Source organism: Notothenia rossii (genome assembly GCF_949606895.1).
Source record: "Notothenia rossii genome assembly, chromosome: 1".
NCBI classification, from domain to species: Eukaryota; Metazoa; Chordata; class Actinopteri; order Perciformes; family Nototheniidae; genus Notothenia; species Notothenia rossii.
In genome coordinates, this window is record NC_136912.1 from 75,146,159 (window position 1) to 75,170,751 (window position 24,593).

At 39.2% G+C, this 24,593-nt stretch overlaps 1 protein-coding gene across 1 annotated transcript in view; it reads left to right on the forward strand.

Moving 5' to 3' along the window:
- Positions 1 to 24,593, forward strand: part of LOC307043774 (ephrin type-B receptor 1-like) — a 105,057-nt gene that overhangs the window by 45,142 nt on the left and 35,322 nt on the right. The window contains exons 3-9 of the mRNA XM_079688576.1: positions 514 to 804; positions 1,267 to 1,485; positions 1,590 to 1,770; positions 8,718 to 8,873; positions 12,892 to 13,154; positions 15,751 to 15,826; positions 17,114 to 17,238. Of these exons, the coding sequence (XP_079544702.1) occupies positions 514 to 804; positions 1,267 to 1,485; positions 1,590 to 1,770; positions 8,718 to 8,873; positions 12,892 to 13,154; positions 15,751 to 15,826; positions 17,114 to 17,238 (1,311 nt within the window). The remainder of the gene's footprint in view (positions 1 to 513; positions 805 to 1,266; positions 1,486 to 1,589; positions 1,771 to 8,717; positions 8,874 to 12,891; positions 13,155 to 15,750; positions 15,827 to 17,113; positions 17,239 to 24,593) is intronic.

The window sequence follows — 24,593 nt, forward strand, 5'->3', positions numbered from 1 at the left end:
CAGAGTTGAATGGATTCCAGAGAATCACGGAGGTCTACATTAAAAGGATCGACAGATTAATAAAATAGAGTAAAATAAAAAAGAGCAGTAAAGAATTAAAGAGGATTTGTTATTTAACTGGCTTTCTTCTTTCTTTCTTTATATAAATGCTGGCTTGGCTGCTAGCCGGTAACAATGGTCTGCTGCCTGTGGGTGTGTGTTAGAGGTGAGCAGCTCTAATTGTGATGAATGGTTGTCCCTCTTCAAAAAAGGTGAGAGGAGAGAAAAAAAGTATAGTAGGGAGGGAAGTGGAGAGGTACAAAAAGAGAGCGAGAGACAAAATGGGAAGGAGGGAAAGAGAAAGTTTAATTTGTGTCAGGTCTTGGTAAACCCATTAATCATTTTGGCCTCTTCTCTCCCCTATTCCCCTGCTTCCTCCCCTCTCATCCCTCTCCTCTGTCCCGCCCCCCCCCCACACACACACACACACACACACACACACACACACACACACACACACACACACCCCCCCAGTGGGAGGAGGTGAGCGGCTATGATGAGAACCTCAACACCATCAGGACGTACCAGGTGTGCAACGTGTTTGAGCCGAGCCAGAACAACTGGCTTCTCACGACTTACATCGACCGGCGGGCGGCGCAGCGCATCTATGTGGAGATCCGCTTCACCGTCCGCGACTGCGCCTCCATCCCCAGCGTCCTGGGCTCCTGCAAGGAGACCTTCAACCTGTACTACCTGGAGACTGAGAGGGCCGTGTCAGAGGGCATCAAAGGGGTGGAGTACTGGGCCAATGCCCCTTTCCTTAAGGTATTGAAAAGTGTGAAGACTCTGGCTTTGGAAGTATTTGCCACACTAAAAATGTGCCTTTCAAAATAACATTTCAATGATACTCATTATGCACAATGTTCAATCCAGAAGAAAACACTTAACCATTCCCAAATTGATTAAGAATCCACAAAGTTAATTGATCAAAGTCTAGAAAGATCTAACTGCCTGTGTTTGTGTTTTTCCCAGTGCCGTAAAACTCCTAGCAGCCTTCTCTAGGGCTATTGTCAAGGTTCACTACATAAATAAAGAGCAAATCATTACTAAACTCTAAGCAAAATGAGGTTATTCTATATTATACAGAACATACCAAACATTACTTATCTAAATATTTCAAATATAATTGTATCTAAAGTAATAACAAAAGATCAGGGACAGTAAAACCTTTTTTAACACCCCTTGCTTTCTTCGCTAACCTTCCCTCTCTCTGTATGTCAATGTAAGGTGGACACCATCGCAGCAGATGAGAGTTTCTCCCAGGTTGATTTTGGGGGAAGACTAATGAAGGTGAACACAGAAGTTAGGAGTTTCGGACCGTTGTCCAAAGGCAAAGGTTTCCACTTGGCCTTCCAGGACCTTGGAGCCTGCATGTCCCTCCTGGCTGTCAGAGTGTTCTACAAGAAATGTCCCAGCGTGGTTCAGAACTTCGCTTTTTTTCCAGAGGTATGGACCAGAAACTGAAAACTGTGCTATTATCATCAGAATGTGGTGTAGTTGCTGGTGTATACAGACATTCAACTAGACATTTCTTATGATTTTCTAAACAGACACTGACTGGAGCAGAGTCCACCTCATTAGTCATTGCTAGAGGAAGTTGTATTCCCAACGCTGAGGAAGTCGACGTGCCCATAAAGCTCTACTGTAATGGAGATGGGGAGTGGATGGTGCCCATCGGCAGCTGCAGCTGCAAGGCGGGGTTTGAACCGGACAATGGCAACGTTTGCAGAGGTAAATCTGTGCATGAATGCTATGTATGCTAAATTATTTATATTTGAATTTCTTCAAACCTGTTCTGATGACCTTGTCACACTTGCGTTTCATATTGTAGTAAAGGCTAACTATTTATTTATTTAATCGTTTATTTGGCAGGGACAATGCACAGTAATGAACACTTAAAACATTCAAATGTATCAAGCGTAACAGTGCCAGATTTAGCTTTGCATGCCAGAATCAATCAAAAAAACTCACCTGTTTCAAATATTACATATGATATTACATGAAAAATACCTTTTGAACAAATTGTGAGCATATATGTACTCTTTGTTTTCCAGTCACTATGACAAATGTGCCATAATTACATCCTGGCTTGGTTTACCAGCTGAACTACATGCTGAGTCCACTCTGAATAAAATAGGATATATAGTATCATGCATGTCAGTCCTAGCTGTTTAAACACATGCATTTATACATTTAAAAAAAAAAAATGTTTGCCCAACGGTATGGAATGTTCTAAATGTTCATATTAGTGGGAACAGACTCGGGTGAACATGGCACATAAATAGTCTGTTACCTCCTTTTTATATCTGCCCTCCTTCCCCATTTCCTCTGCAAGACTACTCATCATTTATTATCCTGCCTGGAGAGGTGTGTGTGTGTGTGTGTGTGTGTGTGTGTGTGTGTGTGTGTGTGTGTGTGTGTGTGTGTGTGTGTGTGTGTGTGTGTGTGTGTGTGTGTGTGTGTGTGTGTGTGTGTGTGTGTGTGTGTGTGTGTGTGTGTGTGTGTGTGTGTGTGTGTGTGTGTGTGTGTGTGTGTGTGTGTGTGTGTGTGTGTGTGTGTGTGTGTGTGAGATGTATGTACATGTGGTGAAATGATAAGTGAATCCATTCCATCCCATGTTAATTAGTTTAGGGTGTTCAAGGCAGATTAGGCTGCCGCAAATTATTCCTGAACTGCCAGAGAGGATCGAGGAGATGGAGGGGCATCAGGAAGGTAGGAAGGAATAAAGGAAGGAAGGGAGGAAAATAAAGTAAAGCAGGAGAGCCCTCAGGAGAGTTGGTCTAGCAAGAAAGTAAAAAAAAAGGACAAACCAAGGACAGAAAGTAAAAAAACTGAGAGATACAAGTTATAAAGATGGAAGCGACTGATGAATATAATTATTTCTCCAGTGAAACACAATAAATGTTAGATTTGCCTTTGGTGTCAGTGTCAATTTTCACAGCAATACTTTTTCTTCATGGAATATTTTAGTTGGTAAAAGCTAAGTCAGACACAATTCATGGTGAGACATTGATTAAGGCTGACAATATTACAGTGATGATGACTGCACTGCGGAAAGAATGACTGTGAAATGTGGAAGTATAAAGTCTTACGACTCCTTTGGTCTGAAAGATACTGAGCTTATTATTGTTGCCCTTGAAAAACAAAACTCTTAATTACATATTGCAACACCTTTTATCACAATAAAGATTTTCATATCATGTGATAAATTGATTATTTATGCCAATATAAATGAAAAGAAAGTGTTGTTTTTTACCAGTCCCTCTGTACCTACTGTACTTTGAGAAGTGCGCTGCTTGAACACTGCCATATTTGTTTAGAAACAGCATATGTCTGTGTTGGAGCTGGGTTTTGTCTTCAAGCAATGTATCTTAAAACATATATTAATATTTGAATGTTGAGTTAAAATGTCATTAACAACAAAATGTTCATTGCGGTTAGTGTTTCGATAAGGTTTAAATTGCTCAGCTGTACTAAAAAGTCTAACTGGACGGACTGATTTGTCCTGAATTGACAGTTTCTGTAGGCATGTACGTACACCTTCCACATTAGTTTTTTTTCAAGACTTTTGTTCTTAAACTGTTATTTAAGATGTTGCGGGCCAGAGCCTCTGTCAACTGTCTTCACAGAGCTGGCATCTTTTTGGTGTGCACTTCTGCCCATTAGTTGATAACAACTTGGCAGGAAACTGGACTCACTATTAGAACAGATGGTTGTGTTTTGCATATTTGTGTGTGTGCATGTGTGTGTGTTAGGCCACAAAGATTGTATTTATTTTGCACCAAACCAGCATATTTACCATCCGGCAAAACTGGCCCAACATCAAAGCACTCAAAGTGTGTTTGCTTCTGTGCGTGTGTGTAGGGGGGGGTAAAATGTTCAAATAGACCCTTACTTCAAATGCACCACACTACAAATGTCAGCACTACCATTGAATACACTCAAAGTACTCCTGCTGTGGCGCTGACACGGCTCTTAGAGTTTTTTGGTTGCTGTGTGACTCCACACAGCTGGCATTAAACAGAGAAACGGAGGGAATAATCTTTCCTGCCCTCTGAGGTGCATCAGTTCATCCTCAAAAAGCATTTTCATTTTCGCCTTTCTCTCGACCCAAAATGAGCTATTCATATCCAACTGAATTACAGCAAATACATTTGTACAAGCTCTGGCTCTGCAAAAAGGAAGCTAATGAGGAAGTGCCTTAAACTTGTATTCTCTTAAAATTCAGACTTAAAGGTAGGTTATGCAAGTTTGAGAAACCGGCTCGAGATACACTTTTTGTTATATTCTATGGAATGCTCTTAACATCCCGATAGCAATCTGTGGAAGCCGAACAATCATTTTAGCCGGCCCGGCTAAAATAACTGGATGGCCTACAGCCTTCCATCTGTGCAAAAACTTATCTCGTGCCCTCATTGGTCATGTGCCCGTTTGTGTGTGTTGGAGGAGGGGCTCTTTAAGGAAGTGGCAGATTTTCTCCGGTCGTGTATTTTCAAATTCTAGCGATCTCGAGCCGGTTCCTCAAACTTACATACCCTACCTTTAACTTAAATTATTTATGTATACATAAATAATTTAAGTTAAGTCTGACTTTTATAGAAGTCTATGAGAAAATGACCCGACTACCCTAGGAAAAGCAAAGATTTCCTAAAGTTTATGATTTTCGCCTCACAATTTTAGCCCTTTCAATACGGTTCTCAGTTCATGAAAGTTCAGTGTAACATTTTGTTGGCCTAATAATGTCTTGTTCAGTGCTCAGTTGAACTTTGCTCCTCCTTGTTGAATTACTTCTGGTTCCAAAAAAACACAAGATGCTGACGACTTAAACCATAGTCAATAAACCAATTCTGATCATTGGTGTGTGTTTGAATTCAGTGACACAAAACAAATGCTACTTTTTGTTTGTGTCAAGATATGGAGAGAGCGGGAGAGAGAACTTGAGAGACTTGTTGCCATGGTGACATGCTCCACGTGTATGAGCAAGGTTGTTGAATAAATGCCCTTGACAAGCCAGATGTCTGTCTGCCTATTCAATACACACACGCACACACACACACACACACACACACACACACACACACACACACACACCCCCCCCCCCCCCCCCCCAGTGGGAGGAGGTGAGCGGCTATGATGAGAACCCCAACACCATCAGGACGTACCAGGTGTACAACGTGTTTGAGCCGAGCCAGAACACCTGGCTTCTAAACTGGGATGATGCATAGTCATGGTCGGCGTCTTAACACCTTAAGCTACTGTACAAGTTGGCCCAACTACTTTTTACTCATAGAACCAGAAATAAATAATTGAATTGGCTAACAAACGATTGGCAATGAACTGACCAATCATCAGTTGTGAGGGCGAGCTTGAGTTAGCAAACAGTTGTTTTTGCAGATCATTTATTTGGAGTCCTTGTTCTGGCCACTAAGAGATGAAGTTCAATATTGACTCTTATTATTCTGTTTTTGGGCTGATGTTATTGGATATTAATTGTAGCTGCTTTGTCTGTTGTTTTTAGAATGTGTGCTTTCTCTGTCTGTCTTTACGCAGCCAATGACCTGTTGAACTAGTCAGCCTCAAATGTAAACTAAATGTGCTCTCATTCTATGCATCTACTGTAGGTATGTACGTTTCTGAGAATCGGGGGATGGATAGACTTAGGATACATATTATTTATAATTAAGAAGAACTGTCAAATCACAGTAAATTAAGACGTGAGATAATGTTTTAACCTCTACTTTTCGACAACATGAACACAGCCTGGCCTCCAAGGGTTCTCAGTCAATCAGAGTTTATAAGGTCAACACAAAGCAAAAAGTATAGACAGTCGGGTCGGCTCAGCTCTGGCGGGAAATTCCAGGTTGACAAAAAAAATAATCATCTAAATTTGTTCAATCCAACATTAAAGCAACTGCAAGCATCTGCACTCTACTGAGAGCAGATCTGTAGTTCTCAAAGTGAGGAAATTGTTGCACCACGCTATCATTTGGGGCCAGCGATGTGTAAAGATGTTAATTTAATACAAGCTTGATCAAGTCCCGCTGTATGAGATGAAGTGTACTTCATACCTGAGATCCGAGTAGTTTCTTCAAGCTCTGTGGTACGTGCACAATGTAATCTGCAGTAAAACACAGAGGCAACGAAAAGCATCCTCCACCGTAGATCATGCTAGAACAAATGCATCAGCAAAAACCAAGAAATAACTATAACATTTCAGGAGAGTGAACACAATAGAGCAATACTGCAGAAATAGTGATACTGAGAGGGAGAAATAAAAACAGCAGTTTCATTCTCCTCTGATTAATTTCTTTTGTCTTTATTCTTGAGTGTTTCCCCCATGTTTTCTCTTTGAACACAATCTGCCCAACCCTTAAAACCTTTAGCGTTTGATTAAGTGAGACGGAGGCTCTTAACTGGCTAGCACTTTGTCTCATTTACCGTACTTATTTCACTCAATCCACGCTATGATTTGGACTCCAGTCTAAATGGATTTAGCAGTAGCCTGCTTCTGCAACCCCTCCTCTGCCTTCCGCATAAATCTGTGTAACACATTTGGCATTTTGGTCTTAAAGCATCTCAAGCATCACGGAGATAAAACAAACTTGCATTACAGCAGAGGAAAGGAAAACAAAGTGCTAAAGATTAATCAAAGCTGGAAGAAAGTACCGGTAACCTCATTTGGTTTTCACTCAGGTTTTTGGCAGAGCTTTCTGTTCTGTCTAATTTCTTTTGTGACACCTCTGTGTTTCTCATTAGGCTTTCTTGTTTTACTTTTTAGTCCTAATTCTAAATGTTTTGCTGTAACCAAAAAGGCACTTATGAAATGAAATATGTGAATTGAAAGCAAGTGTCATCCTAGAATACAAATTATGAAACTAGACGATTCAAACTAGATGAAATACTCTGGGGTTTTTCCGCTGTCAGTCATGCAGTCAGCAGTAGTACTGTAGAAGTGCTGCTGTGCTTATGTTGTGTTTGCACAATTTGGAGCTTTGAAGAGTTCAATCAATAACCTGCTTTGAAATGTTTAGTGAGTAACAGGAGCTTGTTTCAAAATGCCTGAAACAGGTTACATAATTGTAATGACTCTACACTAAAAACAGGCCTATAACTGATTAGATTAACAGTTGCGTAGCTGTCCTTGAGTTTTAATTAGATCCAGCATTCTGAGAGCTTTGTTCATTATTTGTAAACTATGCTAACCATTTGGCTAGGACTCGCTCGAAAAAGCAGGTTTTCTGATCTCAAGAGACCCTCCTAGTGAAATGAAGGTTAAATTAATATTCCCAGCAAACATCCAGTTTCAAAAACATCTTTGAGGTAACAGAGAACTGACTGTCATTGATCAGCAGCACTATGTACTTTATTTTGTTCAAAGAGCAGATATGATATATATAAATTGCACATTTAATACAAAAACAGCAGTCATGATTCTGGTTTGTGACATTTTATCCATGGCAGATTTAGCTTTATTGCTTTGAAAAGGCTTGCGAAAAATAAAAAAAGCAAACGCACTGACTGCAGACTAGCGGGAGAAAGGGAATGATGCATATATTGGTGGCATCCCAGAATGTGTTTTCTTTTGGTGATGTGAATGGGCAGTTTTGAAGCTGTCCAGTAGTGATGACGATGTTTATTTGACTGTTTTCCGTGCTGTTATTTTTGTTTAAAAGTTTCCTAAAGATCACCCCTGAATGAACAGGGAAAAATGCTAAACACACAGTTAGAACTTACTGGTTAAAAACCTTGGAAACTCGAGGTTATTTTGTAACAGATGGGTATTAAATGCACAAGATCCAGTGGAAGTAACCACAAAGCTGAGAGGAGTGTAATTGCTTTAGAAATGGGCTCCTTTCTTCCTCAAATTCAAGGCTGCAGAGGGACACATAACAAGACCATTGGCATTAAATGAACTAAAAGGGAGGGCCTTCACGCAGCCTTAACACTGTGGATGTGAGACAGCCGTTACCTTAACTTCAGTCAGTGACACACTGACTCAGACCTCCATTATTTGGCTCCTCTTACCCAAGTGGACTGCACAGCAAATGATGAAAGCCCAGGTTCATATAAAAGCTGAATAACAAGCATGTACTGTATAATCAGAACAAGCCGTTCCCAGATGAATAAAAGTACTGGGAACATGATCTTTAACAATTGAGATGTGTTTTATGTCACGAAGAATAACTCGGGCAGAAACAACTGTGACCCAGATAAACGAACCCGAGAAATGAAACTATAATCTACACCATGGATAATCAGTGTGTCACTGCAGACGTACACAAGATGTTTATCTTGGTTGAACAGGATGATGTTCTGCTTTTCTCAGAAAATCCCCTTCTGTGAATTGTCAACCTTACACAACCGGTAATAACTCCACCGGGGCCAAGTCTTTGGAAAACAAAGTCTGCCGAATGCCTTACAATCAGGACAAACAAAAGGCGCACAAACAGAGCTTACATGATGCATTGATTCATGTTCAGGAGGCTGACATTTCATCTTTTTTAAATGTGGTTTTTTCCTCTCTCTCTCTCTCTCTCTCTCTCTCTCTCTCTCTCTCTGTCTCTGTCTCTGTCTGTCTCTCTCTCTCTCTCTCTCTCTCTCTCTCTCTCTCTCTCTCTCTCTCTCTCTCTGTCTATGTCTCTGTCTGTCTCTCTCTCTTTCTGTCTCTCTCTCTTCAGCATGCCCTCAGGGCACCTTTAAGTCGTTCCAGGGGGCAGGATTATGTCAGCAATGTCCACTCAACAGTCGCTCCACCATCGAGGCTGCCACCCTCTGTGGATGCCGCAACGGATATTACCGTGGAGACATGGACAAAGCAGAGGACGTGTGCACAAGTGAGTCTCTTTCTGTCAAACTAACTCAAAAAACCAAAAATATATTCTCAGTAAATCTCTTAGAAATGTGAGTGTAATTATGCTTTGGGACAATCTTGTATTGAAGTAACCACCAGCTGACATATTAAAACACATCAGTGGTTGACATCACTGACAGTCCAATTACTCTTCATTAAATTAAAGGACAATATATTCTTTGATTTATCATTCCAGCCATCATTTCATGCACCTCATTCAGATGCGAGTGTGCCACAATGTTCCCTTGGTCTTTTGGGGATTTGGGGAACAGTAAGTAATAACTCTGCCACACTCCTCAGGCTTTCCATTGAAGTGAATATGTGTTTAGTGTGTTGGAGAGGCTGTATTGCTATGCGAGGCAAGGCACAGAATTTGAAAAACACAGCCTCTCAGTTCCACTGAGAGATGTTGTAAGTAGGTTGAGACATGAATCATTTTGGACTGTCTCTGAAGCTAGTCTCAAACTGTGAAACTGTGTGTGTATAAGTCTGTGTACACTGTGTGTGCTTGTGCAAGTCCTGGTGACCTGGATACAACTTGATGTTTTTCAAAGCAAAAAAAACTCTGGTTCATTCATGGGCAGTTCATTATTTTACTTTCTTACATTCATGAATGAATTTGCAACATTTTGCCTGAAGAATATATAAAAGGTAACCCAAAAACAGTCTTTGCTCCAATTCACAAAAGGATTGCTGAACCTCATCAAATATCACAAAAAAGCAGTGAGTTACTGAAACTGCAAACGGTGAAATGCACCCCTGCCTGCGCTGTCAAGCAAATAGAGTCTCAGTGCTCCTGTGCTGTTTGCACATATTAAAGTAATATGCATACATTTGATGAAAATGTGCCCCTTTTCATGCAAATGAGCCACATTGCAAAAACACTCAAATTCTCTCTGTCACATTTGAATTTCCTCTCATGAAGATTAGAGGAGTTCCTCACTGCATGTGGTCTGAAAATGTTTTTCTCTCTGCTTTTGTTCTGCCTACTGGGTTCTTGGTGCAAACGGTAACATTTATTATTTGCCACATGAACAAATGCAAAAAAAGACAAATTGACGCAGCTGATGGGAGAGTGATATAACAGGGTGTCCGCGGGGTCTTAAAAAGTATTAAAAGTTGATAAATCAATTTAGTCAAAATTAAGGCTATTAAAAAGTATTAAACGGCATTTAGTAATTAGTAAAAAAAAAAATAATAATTGGTTCTGAACGTGAGTTTTATCAAAAAAAGATAAACAACTGAAGGAATCAGAGACATGTGGTCTCATATTAGGGGGACATTGTGACTGTTTGGGGAAAAAAAACAAAGACAATTAAATTCATATACTATAGAGATCAGTATTGAAAGTCCCCATCATCGTTATATAATATTCCGCAGTCCTTGGGTTGGTTGAATTTTTGCGTGAATTTTATGGCGAAGTCCATAGGGACTGGGCAACTGGAAGGTCACCAGCTCAAGTCCCGGCAAGACCAAGTGCTACCCAGGTGTCCCTGAGCAAGGCACCATTCCCTACACTGCTCCCCGGGCGCCGTTCATAATGGCAGCCCACTGCTGCTAACACTAGGATGGGTCAAATGCAGAGAAACCATTTCATTACATGGCTGCAGCTTTTGTAATGACAATAAAAGTGCAAACAAAATAAAATGACAAACTGTACTAGAGGCATATCGAGAACAACATTTTCCAGCAACAGTCGTCCAGTTGTTTCAGTTTGATTTAAATATTCCTCTCTTAGCGAGAAAGTCAAATGCAGAGGGATAGAAGCCATAGAGGTATAATCATCGTTGTTGTAAAATAGTGGTCGTGAAAACATCAATAGAGGCAATAAACAGGGTAAACTATCACCCACACATTTCAGATCTTACACTAAAAACTTGTTCTCATTGCATGTGTCACAACTGATCATTTATTGCAGATGGGAAATCGGAAAGGATTTTTCCACAGTAGTTATGGAACACTTTATGGGTTTAACCTTGTCTGACAACAGAGAAAGCACATGAAAAGCCTCACCTTAAACAAGCTGCAGCATTCTCAAATTGATGCTGACAGGAGAAGAACGTCTACTTTGCCAGAGAAAAGGTGTTATGTGTCAACCTACTTAGCCTACGCAGCTTTGTAGATTACCTTGATACTTTTAATTCAAGGGTAAACACACATTGAGTAAAAGGTTTCCTTTCTAACGCAAATACTATGAAACATGTGGGTTTTAACTGCATGACTGGAGGAGCATCAGTTCAATTTTATTTAGTAAGAACTCAATCATATATAAATTCGGATAGGTGATATGAAAGTGCAATGTGCAGATAGTAACCTCACAGATCATCATTTCCAGGTACAGAAGAGGTGTGTGTGAGTACTGCATCTGTGTGTGGGTTTTTTTAAAGTGTATTTTGGGTACAGTTCAGATTGAAACTGTGAAAGCCACTCACAGCACAGTGAGGACGTGCAGTAAAGTGGTGGACTGCAGTACAGATAATTCCTCGCAGCATTTCAAATTGACAGTTAAAATGTGATAAGGCCTTTTTTATAGTAATGCTATTCAGATCAAGTGAGTATTTGTGATGATTATTGTATGAATGCACAGTTAGTGGGCGGGTCCTCTCTCTGCAGGCTTGTTAATTATGCTACTGATTTTTTCAACTTGCTACTCTGTTAGCACTGTGATTCTGCAGTGTGGGTCTATTACACACACACATTTATTATATATTTATTCCACAGGCCATCTCAGACGTTTCTCATGAAACTGATATGTAACATATGCCAAGGCTGAATATGGCCTTCATTTCTTGTTGCCACACGTCGTGCGTTTGTGTCTGTGTGGGTCTTTGTGATGTGCAGGAACAGTAGAGGAGAATTGAACCCGCTAGGTTTAACCTTGTGAAACTCTGTCTGTGTGTTTAAGACTCGCTGTAACACCCTGAAAGCCAGAGTTTCTGCTCCGATCAAAGAGATGAGCTGACAGAAAGGAGAGACTGAAGCCGAGTGACTGAATGAATAGTGACAGAATAAAAGATTCTCTGGCTGGCGGTGAGCTGTTAGGTCACCTTCTGACTGAGAGAGACAGGGTTGGATAAGTTCTCCACATTTGTAGCAGCAGTACTGCAGTGTCAGTGAAGTAAAGTTATCATCCTCATATTCTCTGTTCAGTGAACACAAGAATCCTGGTTAACTTCTTGAAGGAGCACTCACTTAAAGCTAAAATGTGATTATTCACTTTGATGCCAGTATTGTGCTTCACTGTCCGTACTGAAATTAATGTTGAATATAATGCTGGCAACATCGGGTGAAGAGAAAGATCACAAGATGGGATGGGAGATGTACTTTTCTGTTGTCACAAGAGTTGTACAGTAAGTGTTGTGTTCAGATGTTAGATGTGCCTTTTTCATTTGTATTAAATTATAGTTTATGAGATGGCGACCTATGTACTGGAGCTTGGTACAAATGCTGAGGTTTTCCAAAACACTTTTTTTGCGTGTCTCCCCCTTTCAACACTGCAACTTCAATAAAGGCACTGGTTGCCCAAAACAATGAATCCAGCATTTTCCTTAATTCATTTTTTTTTTAATATTTCTATAACATTTTAGAAAATGTGCATCACAAAAGAAACAATAACAGGACAGTCATACTCCAGCATATGAATGCATAAATGTCCTGTCCTATCAGATATCTCCTTTACTGTCAGTGTGTCCTTTGTTACTGTAATAATACATCAACTAAAACGTTTCCAAAAATGGCTCACACCAAACAAGCAGTGATTCTCTGCTTTCACAACAGCTTGCTTTGCTATAAAATACCAGACATCCTGTGATAATAAAAAAAACATCCATATTTCAGACATAAGTAGACGCTGCCTAATGAAAATTCAAATTATTTTCTCAAGTGCTCACCATAATGAAGTTTGATTGCATCCAGGTGTGGAACAGTTAATCTGGCAGATTCTGAAACACGTGCTTCACGTGTGTTTTTTCAATTCCTAACGCCCAATCATCTGTCTCTAGGTGTTCCTTCGGCTCCTCGTAACGTGGTCTCAGTCGTCAACCAGACATCAGTGATGGTGGAGTGGCACCCACCGCGGGATATCGGGCACCGTGAAGACCTTTCGTATAACGTCCTGTGCCGCCGATGCCATAGCAACGAGCGCCGAGCGTGTCAGCCGTGTGACGACAGCGTGGCATTTATTCCGGGCAAGCAAGGGTTAAAGGAAACGATGGTGGAGATCAGCAAGCTGCGGGCCCACACATCATACACCTTCGAAATTCAGGTTGGTCCATTGCGCAGAGAGAAGGGCTTTTTTGAGGCTCGAATGGAAATCTTTATTTGGAGTACCACAAGCTTTAGGCTTTAAATGTGTTGAAAGTTAACGTGCCTTTTCTGTGGTTTCACAACAGTTGCAATGGACACCAATGGCTCTCATGAATCACAAGAACCTTTGAAAAAATGTATCAAAAATTATTAAGAAAACATTTCAAAAATCACCCTGCTTCTCTTTTGTCGATCTTGACAATATTGATTTCTAATTACACAATTCTTCACAATACTATTCAATACTTCATAGCTCTAAAACTCAACGTTGCAATTTAATTGCTGTAACTGTTGTAAATAAAGGATATTCAAGCTGCAAAACAAATACCAAGCCTGCAGAACAGACGAAGAGTATATCAGTGGATAGTTCCTTAAATAGTTCACACTACTAGTTACACAATGTTGAAGACATTCATGTTTACAAAGTTGATCACTGGTCAAAATATGAAGATGCTTCTCTAAAAATTCATTATACTTTTAATGAAAACTAAACAAAAATTATACTTTTTAAACTAGTGTGTTGTCAACTCATGTTTTAATATGCATATTGCTGCCAGATATTCCCCGTAGTGTTCAAGGATACTGAGGCTACAAAGATGATTGCTGACATGGAGGCTTTAATGCACAATTTCAAGCAATATCATGTCTCCCTCCCCCAAATTCTCCAATTCAGACCTGTAAAATCTAGTCTTATGACATATAGTTAATGATTTTTGTATTCAGTAGTGTGGCCCAATTGGTGAGTTGATTGATTAAGAAAGTATGGGACGTATACATCTATACTGATGTATGAACGAATGTCTAAAACACTGTCCTGATTGTGAAAGTATCGATTATAATATGATGTGTTTCCTGAAGGCAGTCACACGGAAGTGAATATCCATTGAGACATCCATCCGTTTCTTCCAAATGGCTACATCAAAAAAGTTATTCTACATTGATGCAATAACTATCTGTTTAAAATACTGGTGGTGCAATGTAGACACATTTGGCAAACTGATATATTTTAATCCTTTTTAGATGTAAAAGGAAAGATAAAACATAAAATGTGAAATTCTAAAGAAACAACACAACATTATAGAATTAGAGCTTGGTGTAAGCCATTAAGCTATCATTACCCATTGCCACGCCTTGGTTTAATGATTTGCTGTAACTAAAGACATTGTTCCGACTGTCAAAATGATTAACTGAGCTCACGACAAACAACATGTGGCAGATAATTAGGTGGTCTTTAAACACACTCGGAACCATTTAATTGTGCCTTTGTGTTGGTGAGATGAGAAAGACACTGAGACAGTTTTATGAAAACATTTACAGCCCTTCTACACTGAAGTAAAATAAGTTCCACCAAAAGCAGGAAATATATATAATATGTCTTGCTTGTTCAAGTGTGTAAGCTAAGCAGCCTAACAGGGTTATCGTATTCATAAATAATGGCTGGATATTACAATGTTCATTATTATTCTCCTAAAACACAAAACCTCTATAGTCAAATAAAATAATAATGCTGATGTTTTCCATGTCTCCTACATGTTCACTGGAGAAGTTAATGATATCTTGTATTTAACATTAATTGACAAGGTTTTTTTTTTTTTAAATGTGTCAGCGTGAAACTTTAAAGCAGTTAATTTTAACATCAGTTCATGAGTTTTCAACCAATTGAGGATTGTACAGCTTTTGGGGCCACTTAACCTTCAAAAATAGAAAACAAATCAAACTGTGTAATCCTTAAAGCCCCCGCATAAGGGTGAAATTCACCCCTAAGTGTGTAGCAAGCAAATGGCGCCTAGATGTTCCTGTGGTAACATATTTTCCTTAAAATTGCCCTTTTGTATTCAAACGAGCCTCGTTAAAAAAACTAAGCTAGAGCCCAAAGAATTACAGTGAAATGAATAGCCTCTTTAGAGCGTTGATAGTAACTGAAGCGCTTTTAGACTATAAAGTAAATCATGCCTGGACTTTGCAGTGTTTAGAGCAGCAGGGATTGTAGCCGGACTCAATGTCATTTTATTTTGGAATGCAGTGACAGTTGTCTAAAGAAGTGTTGTAAAAATAAAATGAACACAACTCTTCTACGTGACATTTCTGAGAATACATGAAAAGAAGAAAAAGAGACACAAAAGCAAAAAAGGAATTATTTCCTCCATCTCCCTGATAGAAAATTGCAATTGCACTCAGTAAAGCGTTTTGGGCATGTAGGCTATAATGTCGTTAGCGCAATATCTTTTGAGAATAGGACAGTGAGACAGAGAAGAGAGCACTGGCAAAGGATTCACACTTTATCGTGCTGTCAGTGAGCACAATACATTCTTTGTGAAATTGCCCCTAAGCTGTTAGATCAGACAGTAAAATGTGTTGCTGCTGAGAAATGAGAAACCTCTTTTTGTGTATCTCCACCTAAAATCAAGGAACTATTGATTTAGGGATTACTTGGGAGTGTAAAATGTGCTACTGTTGTAAATGTTGTGAGATGAAAAAAAGTCCTAGCTACAGTTACTATGAGGGTTAATGTCTTTAAGATTGATAATCTGACCATTACACTTTTTACCCTACAGGCAGTCAACGGAGTATCCAACAAAAGCCCTTATCCCGCCCAACAACTGTCAATCAACATTACAACCAATCAGGCGGGTGAGTGCGTAAAACTGTGTGCAAACATCTGTGTTTGTGTGTGTAAGCATACCCTGGGGCACAGAGGATTATGCGAGGGGTGGCTAGGGGGATAAAGGAAATTGAGCTGCAGCTTTTTTTATTCATAAAACATGTTATAAGCTTGTCATCTCTCTCTCTCTTTCTCTGTCGCCTCTTCTCTGTCTTTCCTGCATATTCACAGCCTTCATCCTGTTTTCCTCTTTCCCTCTGCCCCTCGCTCTCTGTTCTCTTTTTCCTGCCTGTATCCCCTCTCCCTGCCCTCCCTTCTCTATCCCCCCCCTCCCTCTGTCTCTGACACTGTAATTCTCAGAGACTATAAAGTGAGCTGAGTTACAGCTCAATCAATACTTTATAGAGACAGACACAAGTTATATTTCCACTGCTACCAAATTTAGATTTAATAGCTGCTTTGCTCCGATGGAAAACACATCATTTACCTCATCTACAGCAACCCAGGCTCATTCCAAACCGAAACATGATCCATTGTCACCTGCTGCTTTCTGAACGCATTTGTAACTGCTGCCGGATGCAGAACTCTCTTATCCCTGAAATCTTTTAGAACTCGACAAAAACTGATTTATTTTCCGGTTTATTGCACCAGGGGGTTTAAATTATGCAACGTGTTTGAGTGTATTTCATGGGACCTGAGGACATGGAACTCACTCCACATACAGCGAAACCTGTAAAATATACATTTTGACAAAGTTAAAATGAGTCTTTTTAAAGTGACAGCTCACTCAAATTATGACTACAGAGGAAGTACTCCATTTTTGAGGGATGACAGCATTTACTGAGTTTTTTGGCAGCCTATGATCCCCTAATGACTTTGGGAGATGTATACATTCTCAATATAGCAAACATCAATTTGATACTTTTACCTGGTGTAGTATCAATCCTCGCGTCTTCCTCTCTTCAGTGTAGCCTCTCAAGTGAAGTACTGTACAAATGTGATGAAAAACAACTCGTAAAAAGATCCAGGAGGCAAAACCATGAAAATATATTATAGCCAAGAGCTTCTGGTTCTTAAAATTATGAGTGAAAATGCATTGCAGACATAACTCATGCTTCCCCATCAGTGACAAGTGCAGTAATTTGTTTTAACGAGCCTGGATGCGTAAACATTTTTCTCGTCAGGGTGTATATAACCCTTGGCAATATCTCATTACATTACACACTATATTTCCATATTTATGGGGTTAAAGCATGTAAGCGAATAGTTTAACTGCCTAATTGACTGTGTGTGCTTGTGTGTGTGTTTTTTAACAGCTCCCTCTGTAGTTCCCATAATGCACCAAGTGAGTTCAACTAGTCGCAGTTTCTCGTTGTCATGGCCACCGCCCGAGCAGCCCAACGGAATTATCCTCGACTACGAGATACTATACTTTGACAAGGTAGAGTGGGATGATAAATGTTTGTGTGTGTTTGTCTGTGCTTCTGTGCTGTTATGGTCACAGACAGTAATCCATTAGTCGATAAAAACAGGAGAATCAATATCAACTACATCGGAGTCATCTATTATCAGGAGAAGCAGCAACAGTCTCACTGCTTCATACAGAACTTTAATAATAAGGGAAAATAATACTGAATGCTTGATCCTTTACAATATGTCTGCCCATGTTCAGGAATATGGACGAAAAGTCGCAACAGTTCATTAGGTCTGTACTAATACAGTATATGGGTAAACTAACCAATCAAAGGATCACTAGACATTAGGTCAGATGAATAAAACATCCTAAGAAGCATACACGTTGTCATCCAAGTAATCGGATAAAGAAAATTATTGTACTTAATACAAATTAAAAAAATTGCAACCTGCGCACATTGAATAGCAATAACCAGGAAACAGTTAGCTTAGCTTAGTTTAGCTTAGCATGACGATTGGATACAAGTGGACAACTAGATGGGCTCAGTGCATGGTTTAAAATCTTCTAAGCTGCTCATCCAAATGTTACACACTATTATTTGTTTATAGGTTTTTCATTGGCAAATACATATTGGGGCACATTACCATTCAGTAAAACCACAAGGTTCAAGGTTCTTTATTTTGTCATACGAACATAGCTACAGTGTAGTTATGCCGATGAAAATCTTAGGTCACTGGCTTCTCCAACAGTGCAACACAATAACACAGATACACAGAAAAATATAGTGCAAGTAAATTATAAATACAAAAAGAAAAATAGTTTAAAAAAGTGAAATAGTGCAATAAGAGTCTATAAATAATTACCAAGTAGCAGATGAATGTTATGGATGTTGTTTCAACAGTTCAGGTGTTTAGCAGTCTTATTGCCTGTGGTATGAAACTGTCTCTGAATCTAGTTGTTTTAGTCCGGATGCTGCTAACATGTTGTTGTAAAAACATTGTTGACAGTTACTTAGTTTTTCAAGGTATAATTGGTTAATCAGTGAGCTTCAGAAGTTCTGGTAAGCAGATGTTTTTACCTCTCGACAGAGCCAGTTAAGCCAGTCTTTATGCTAAGATAAGCTAACTGCTTTCAGGCTCCACTTTCATAATGAACAAACCTGTACAGGAGTGGTAACAATGATCTCAGGTAATTCTTAGCAAAATAAGCAAATGGGTATTTTCAAAATGTCAATTCCTTTACAAAATAAATAAAGCATTTAATACATGTTTAATCAAATATTGTCAAACACAAATAGAGGATAACAAAAAGATCTATAAAACAACCCCAGACCCTCCAAGAGTTAAATAAATAGAAATAAATAAATACGCCCAATGAGATCAAAGTAACAGTATTCAACATTTTATTAAAGCATTTTTTTCTTCATTGATAAAATAACCATAATATGTGTGGAATAATACAGCAATGCAAAGGCATGCAAGGATAATTGTAGGTTTTACCTGATGGCACAACTGGAGTTGACCTAATTTCAATAACAGTGTGTGGGAGTTATTCCCTCTTGTGTTGCTGAATCAGGTTATCATAATGTGTGAGATATGTATTCATCTACTTATCCAAATAACTGAAATGATTACATTAATACAGCATTGTCCACTGTAAGACCTTAGTGGTGCAAACAAAGAAATGTGACACAATGACAGATGTGGTGTGTGTGGCTTATTGGTTGTTACATGTGTCCATTTAAAACAATGTCTCTCAAAGTAATAATACAAATCACTCAATAATGTCTAATTATTGTAATATTCCACTTGGCATTATATAAGAAGATGGATGTGGTGAATGCTCCTCATTGATATGACGTGAGGATTATTAAAGGATGGTGGACGGCAGACACCTGTCAACATGCTTGGATTTATAATTGCTGTTATTGATGTATTTTTCTCTCCCACTCGCACTTTATGTCAATGAAAGTGTTGGGTTCATGCTTTATCTTTTATACAATGTCATTTCCTAATAAGTCTCCATTGATCTTAGAGTCACAAATTCATATCTCTTGGGTCCTGTCGTAAACTGACAGGGATTCACTGTGACGGAGTGCCTCTCTTTGTTCCAGCACACATCAATTGTTGTACTGTTGTAGAAAAAAAGAGCTTCTATTCATTAATAAGTGGCCACAGTGAGGTCCTGTCAATCCTAAGCCTACATCACTTCAACTAAATTATGAAAGAAAGGTTTATTGATTTATTTTATCTTACAAAGCTGTGAATCTTTCTTCCATGAACCACTGATTTAGTTCAAGGGGCCATGGTTTCATAAGCTGTATGACGCTAAATGGAATCTAATTATGGTCTGTTGGCTCTGGGAGATCCAATTAATACCTTTTTTTTTTTTTTTGGTCTTTTTAAATTGGTCAAGCAACTCATGTTGTATGTCTACTGTCTAGTACCGTCAACATATCACTATTATATTTCTAAAAGGAAAAAATACTCAGACAATAATGGACAGTCAAAGTCGACTTTATTGTCAGACAGAGAGATCGAAATACCGTTTCCCACAATCCCAAATACAAAATACAAATATATATAAAAATATGTATATATACCTACAGTATATATATACACAATCAACAGACACATTTATACATATGCACACATTAAGACATACATAGAACCACAACAATCAATATATACAAAATAACAGTGATATAGAAAAACATAAATTAGACCAAAAACACAATGTTACCCTGACTGTTGTCATGTCCTGAATATGTATGTTCATTCTCCCATGATATCATGTTAAAGCTTGGATGCAGTTTTTCATCATAGGCTCAATTGTCACACATAATCCAATATCCATTGGGAGGAATGTAGTGTTTGTGGACTGCAGCCACTCATATTGCTGCATTGTTTGTTGAGTGAAATGATTTTCTACATTCATCTCCTGAGCTCACTGTTGATCTGACCTTGGTGTCTCGATCTTTGCCAAACGACATCACAGACTGCCTTTTATTTCAAACCTTCCTCTATGAAACCTTCTTTGCCATTGCCAATGATCAAAAGATGAACTCACAGACATATAATGTGCTTATTGAGAAGTGCCTTAATGTCCTTAAACCAAACTCTTGAGAACTTGGCTACATGCTTTGCACTTTGACCACTATGATAAGAATCAAAGGGAAAAGTCTCAAGACTTCAAGAGGAACTTCTTGCAGCACCTCAAGCCGGCTGAGATATGATCTTTCAGCGTGTTCTGGTTCTACCCTAGGGTCTCCCACTGTGCCAGTTTTGATCTGCCCAGAAATCCTTCAAGATGATGCACCCAGGAATCATCCTTATCAGATGCCCAAACCACCTCAACCGGCTCCTTTTTATGCAAAGAAGCAGCCGATCTCCCTCCAGATGTTTTACCCTATTTCATTGGCTTGTTTTCACTGTTTTTCAAAAGGGATCAGAGAGTGAATATGATGGTAAAATGTCACCTCACTTCTTGCTGTGTCGGTCAACATCTTGAGAGCACTGTAAGCTCGTTTTGTAGCTGAATCACTTGAAGACGAGGGGAAAGAAGCACCAATTTACTCGCTATTGTGGATGCTCCTGAAATCAAATGTCCTACTCCTCTGCTGCGTAAAAAAGACTGTCCGACTGTAACCCTCCAGCTGCCCTGTAGTGGACATTGTCCTTACTAGTGTGTACCAGCAGATTAAAGGTACAAAACACTTCACTGCCAGAGTCCAATTATCAAACTATCCGGCACAAAGAATGTCAATTCCAGGTCACCAATAAGTGCCTCAGATTCAGGGGTGAAACGTGAAGGAGCTGATTGCTTTCTCCTCAAAGACTGCTGCTCCGGGACATAAACAGTACTCCATTGAGGGGACAAACCGGGACTGCATATCTTGTCTTCTTTGTAATTGAGTCAGTGGAAAGCAATGTTTTTGGAGCTTGAAAGTTAAATTAAAAGCGTATCTATCACCCGAAGCTGAGCAAATCTTTTCAGAAGCAGAGCCAACGGCTGCAAAAACAGATAGACTTTCACTGCAAACAGATTAAAAACAAAGTGCAAAGCACCTACAAGTGTTTGTGTCAGATACTGTACACCAGAAAGAACAACATGCCGCCTCATCCACTGCCCACACCACTGCCCACATTTGATTTCCTGCCATTTATCTCCTCTTTTTTTTAAAGGGATACCACTGCTAGTCTCTGCCTTTATTTCTAATGACAGTGAGTTAGTGCCTCCATAACTCGATAAAATACTGAGATAACATCATAACTACAAACTGTAAAGGCTCGAGAGTATTCGCAGCTGGCTTTCTTTTATCTATTGTTCCGGTTAAAACCCTCCAAAGAGTCCAATTGTTTTGCAGCACACCATATTGATATCTTGTCACTGTGTGGCAAAGGGGAAGCGGAAGTGTTTTTAGTTTTATTATGGTTGTTTCTTCTCTTGGTTCATTGTGGGCTAAGTCTAATATCTTTAATCCTGTAACTAAATACAGCACTGACACAACTGTTCATTAATATTCATTCTTATTCTAATGTTAATTATTATACTCTTTTGCATTTATGTTTTTTTTTATGCTTTAAATGAAATAATAATAAATTGTATTTCTATAGAACTTTTCATAGACTCAAAGTCACTTTACAATAAGAGGAGGGTTAATAGCATAAACATGGATGCATGCTGGTATATGCATAAAGTACGAATATAATATTTTTGGTATTATATTCAAAAACATTTTATTCGTATCTTACTCACACATTTGAAATGCTACTAAAATAGTCAACTCAGATTCACTGTCAAAGGTTTTGTATAATGAAAGCTGAGTTGCATCTTTCCTCATTCCTCTTTTTATTCATGAAATAGGATTCACAAATATATTTAGCTGTGAAATGCATGAATGCCATTATCAAAACGTGTTTTTATGTTCATGGGAAAACACTGCAGATTCAACTCTGCAGAGCTCTTGAACTGTAGTTCAAATATAAAGTGTTGACTGTCAACAGCACATAAACAACAGCGCTCAACTTAAACGACTTAAATGTGCTCCGTCTCGTAATGTAATGTGAATCCTACCAAGAGACAACTATTTTTTTTTTATATGTACAGTATGAAGGTGATGGATCAGAAAATGCTTATATGAAACACGTAGCTTAAAAAAAACCTTATTTAAACAAGAAATGTATGTATACGGGAGAGAGGCTCTCTAAATGTGAGACTATCCACAATATTATAGGAAATCACCTGGAAAGCTCATGCTGTGAACCCTATTTAAACAAGAATAGAAGTACTTGGTGACCGGGGAATAATGTGACATGAAAACCTTAACAATACAAATACATCTCAAGAGGCTGGGGGGGGGGGGGGGTTATAAGCAAAGTTCCAGGAAAGGATGGAGAAAAGCAGAGGGAGAGAGTTGAGCATCATGCAGCTCGGAGAGCAATTATAGTGAGTTAGAGTTAGAGTAGAGGACAGAGTGTGAGGAGCTGCACTCGCTGAGACATGCTCTGTCGCTGCAGTCTGACTGTCACTGATAAAAACTTTCTTTGTCGAAATCAGGGCAACGGCTTTACTCTAAGTCGGCCTTATATAGTGCTGCCTGTGCTTTAACATTATTTAACATGGAAGCCAATTATGACCAAGAATCAAAAGCTGGCCATTATGAGTTATTTCATTGTTTCTCCTTTTCATTATTCTTCCTTGATATACATCATAAGAAGGGAGGAATACTACATGTTTCACTGAAGACAAGCCAACCAAATGAAGCGACTAATTTTAGCTCAAATGAAGAAGTCCTCTGGGAGCGGTTTGATAAGCCTGGAGAGAGGACAGGTTTTTCTTACCAGACAGCTGAACTGTACCGCCATTTCTCCACCTTTCTTGCCTCCCCTCCCTCCCCTCATAGTGACTCTTTAGATAATGAGGTTTTAATGTTGTAAATTTTGATATGGCACAGGGAGGCAGGATTTTCCCTCAATACTTATCTCTGGCTTCCAGACCTTCCCAGATGGGTTGCCCCCTGACCTTCTCACCGTGGCAAGCATAGAGCCCCCCTCTGCCCCACTGCACACACACACCTTCAAATCCAAGCCCCACCACAACACACTACCCCCATTTTCTCCAGGTATAACTCTATTCTTTTCTCCCAGCTCATTCTGTAGCTGTCCATGTGTTGTGTCCTAATTTGGACAGAAGACTCTGGACAGTTTTTCTACAGTATTTAAAAAGTTTAGCAATTCAGAATCAGAAACGGGTTTATTACCAGGTAGGTTGACACGTACGAGGAATTTGACTTGGTGTCGTGGTGCATACATAAAAGTAAAATAATAAAAGCACAGATAGAGAACTATTTTAAGAACACTATAATAACATTAAAAAATAAGAAGAAATATAGTAAAATAAAGCAGTATTTACATTGAAATGGAATGGAATAAAATATGTGCAGATAAAGGATGAAATATAAAGATAAAATAAGATTATAGCCTATTGATGTTAGATGCAGTACACCAAAGTACTTTGTGTAAACAGGAATCACACTAGTACATCACATAAAAAAGTGCCAATAAAGATAGGGGTTCAAGAAGATCAAGGGGGGTGTAATTAAGATTTACAATGATAACATTAATAACATTAATAAAAAGACACTCATGATTAACCCATTTGTATTCATGTGCATGCCCTCCTTTGATAACCCCCTTTGTCCACCCGTACACTTCCTTCCCTCCTGAACTGTTCTCCTCATCATCGTCCTCATCTCTGTTCCTCTCCTCCTCGCTCTGCTGTCCACCCCTCCACCTCCTTCAACCTCACAGCATGGATCCCTCCCCCGTCCTTTCAAGCCTTCCCCACACCATATCTGTCGTTCCCTCTGGACCGTTTCGATATTGCCACAGTAAAAACCCTTCTTATCTGAAAGAAATGGGGGAGAGGAAGCATAGAAGGACAGCGTAGAAAGATAGAGGTAAAAGGTTGTAGCTTAGCCTGATTCACCTCAGGAGCAGCAAGAGGCCCAGATGCTCCGGTAGACCTTTCTCTGTGGACAAAAACTAATTAACTGCATTATCACTCAGTTATTTGAAGGAGATGGATGAAAGAACTGGTCAAAGAACATTCTTTTAGAAAATATGGGGAAGGTTCATCTGGACAAAATGACTGAAAGAAAACCTTTTTTTTTATACTGGTGTCTTGCATTTCAAACAGTTTAGGTTGTATGTGCCGGGGCTTTGAATTATGCCCTTTTGTCTTTTCCTCTGTCACCACTCTGGCTAAATGGAGTAAATGGAATTTTGTTTGTGGTGCACAAAACTCTGAACAAAGTAAAAAGTAATGGCAATGTGTCTTCCCAGAAACAATGACCCAGTAACTCTGTAGAACTTACTATC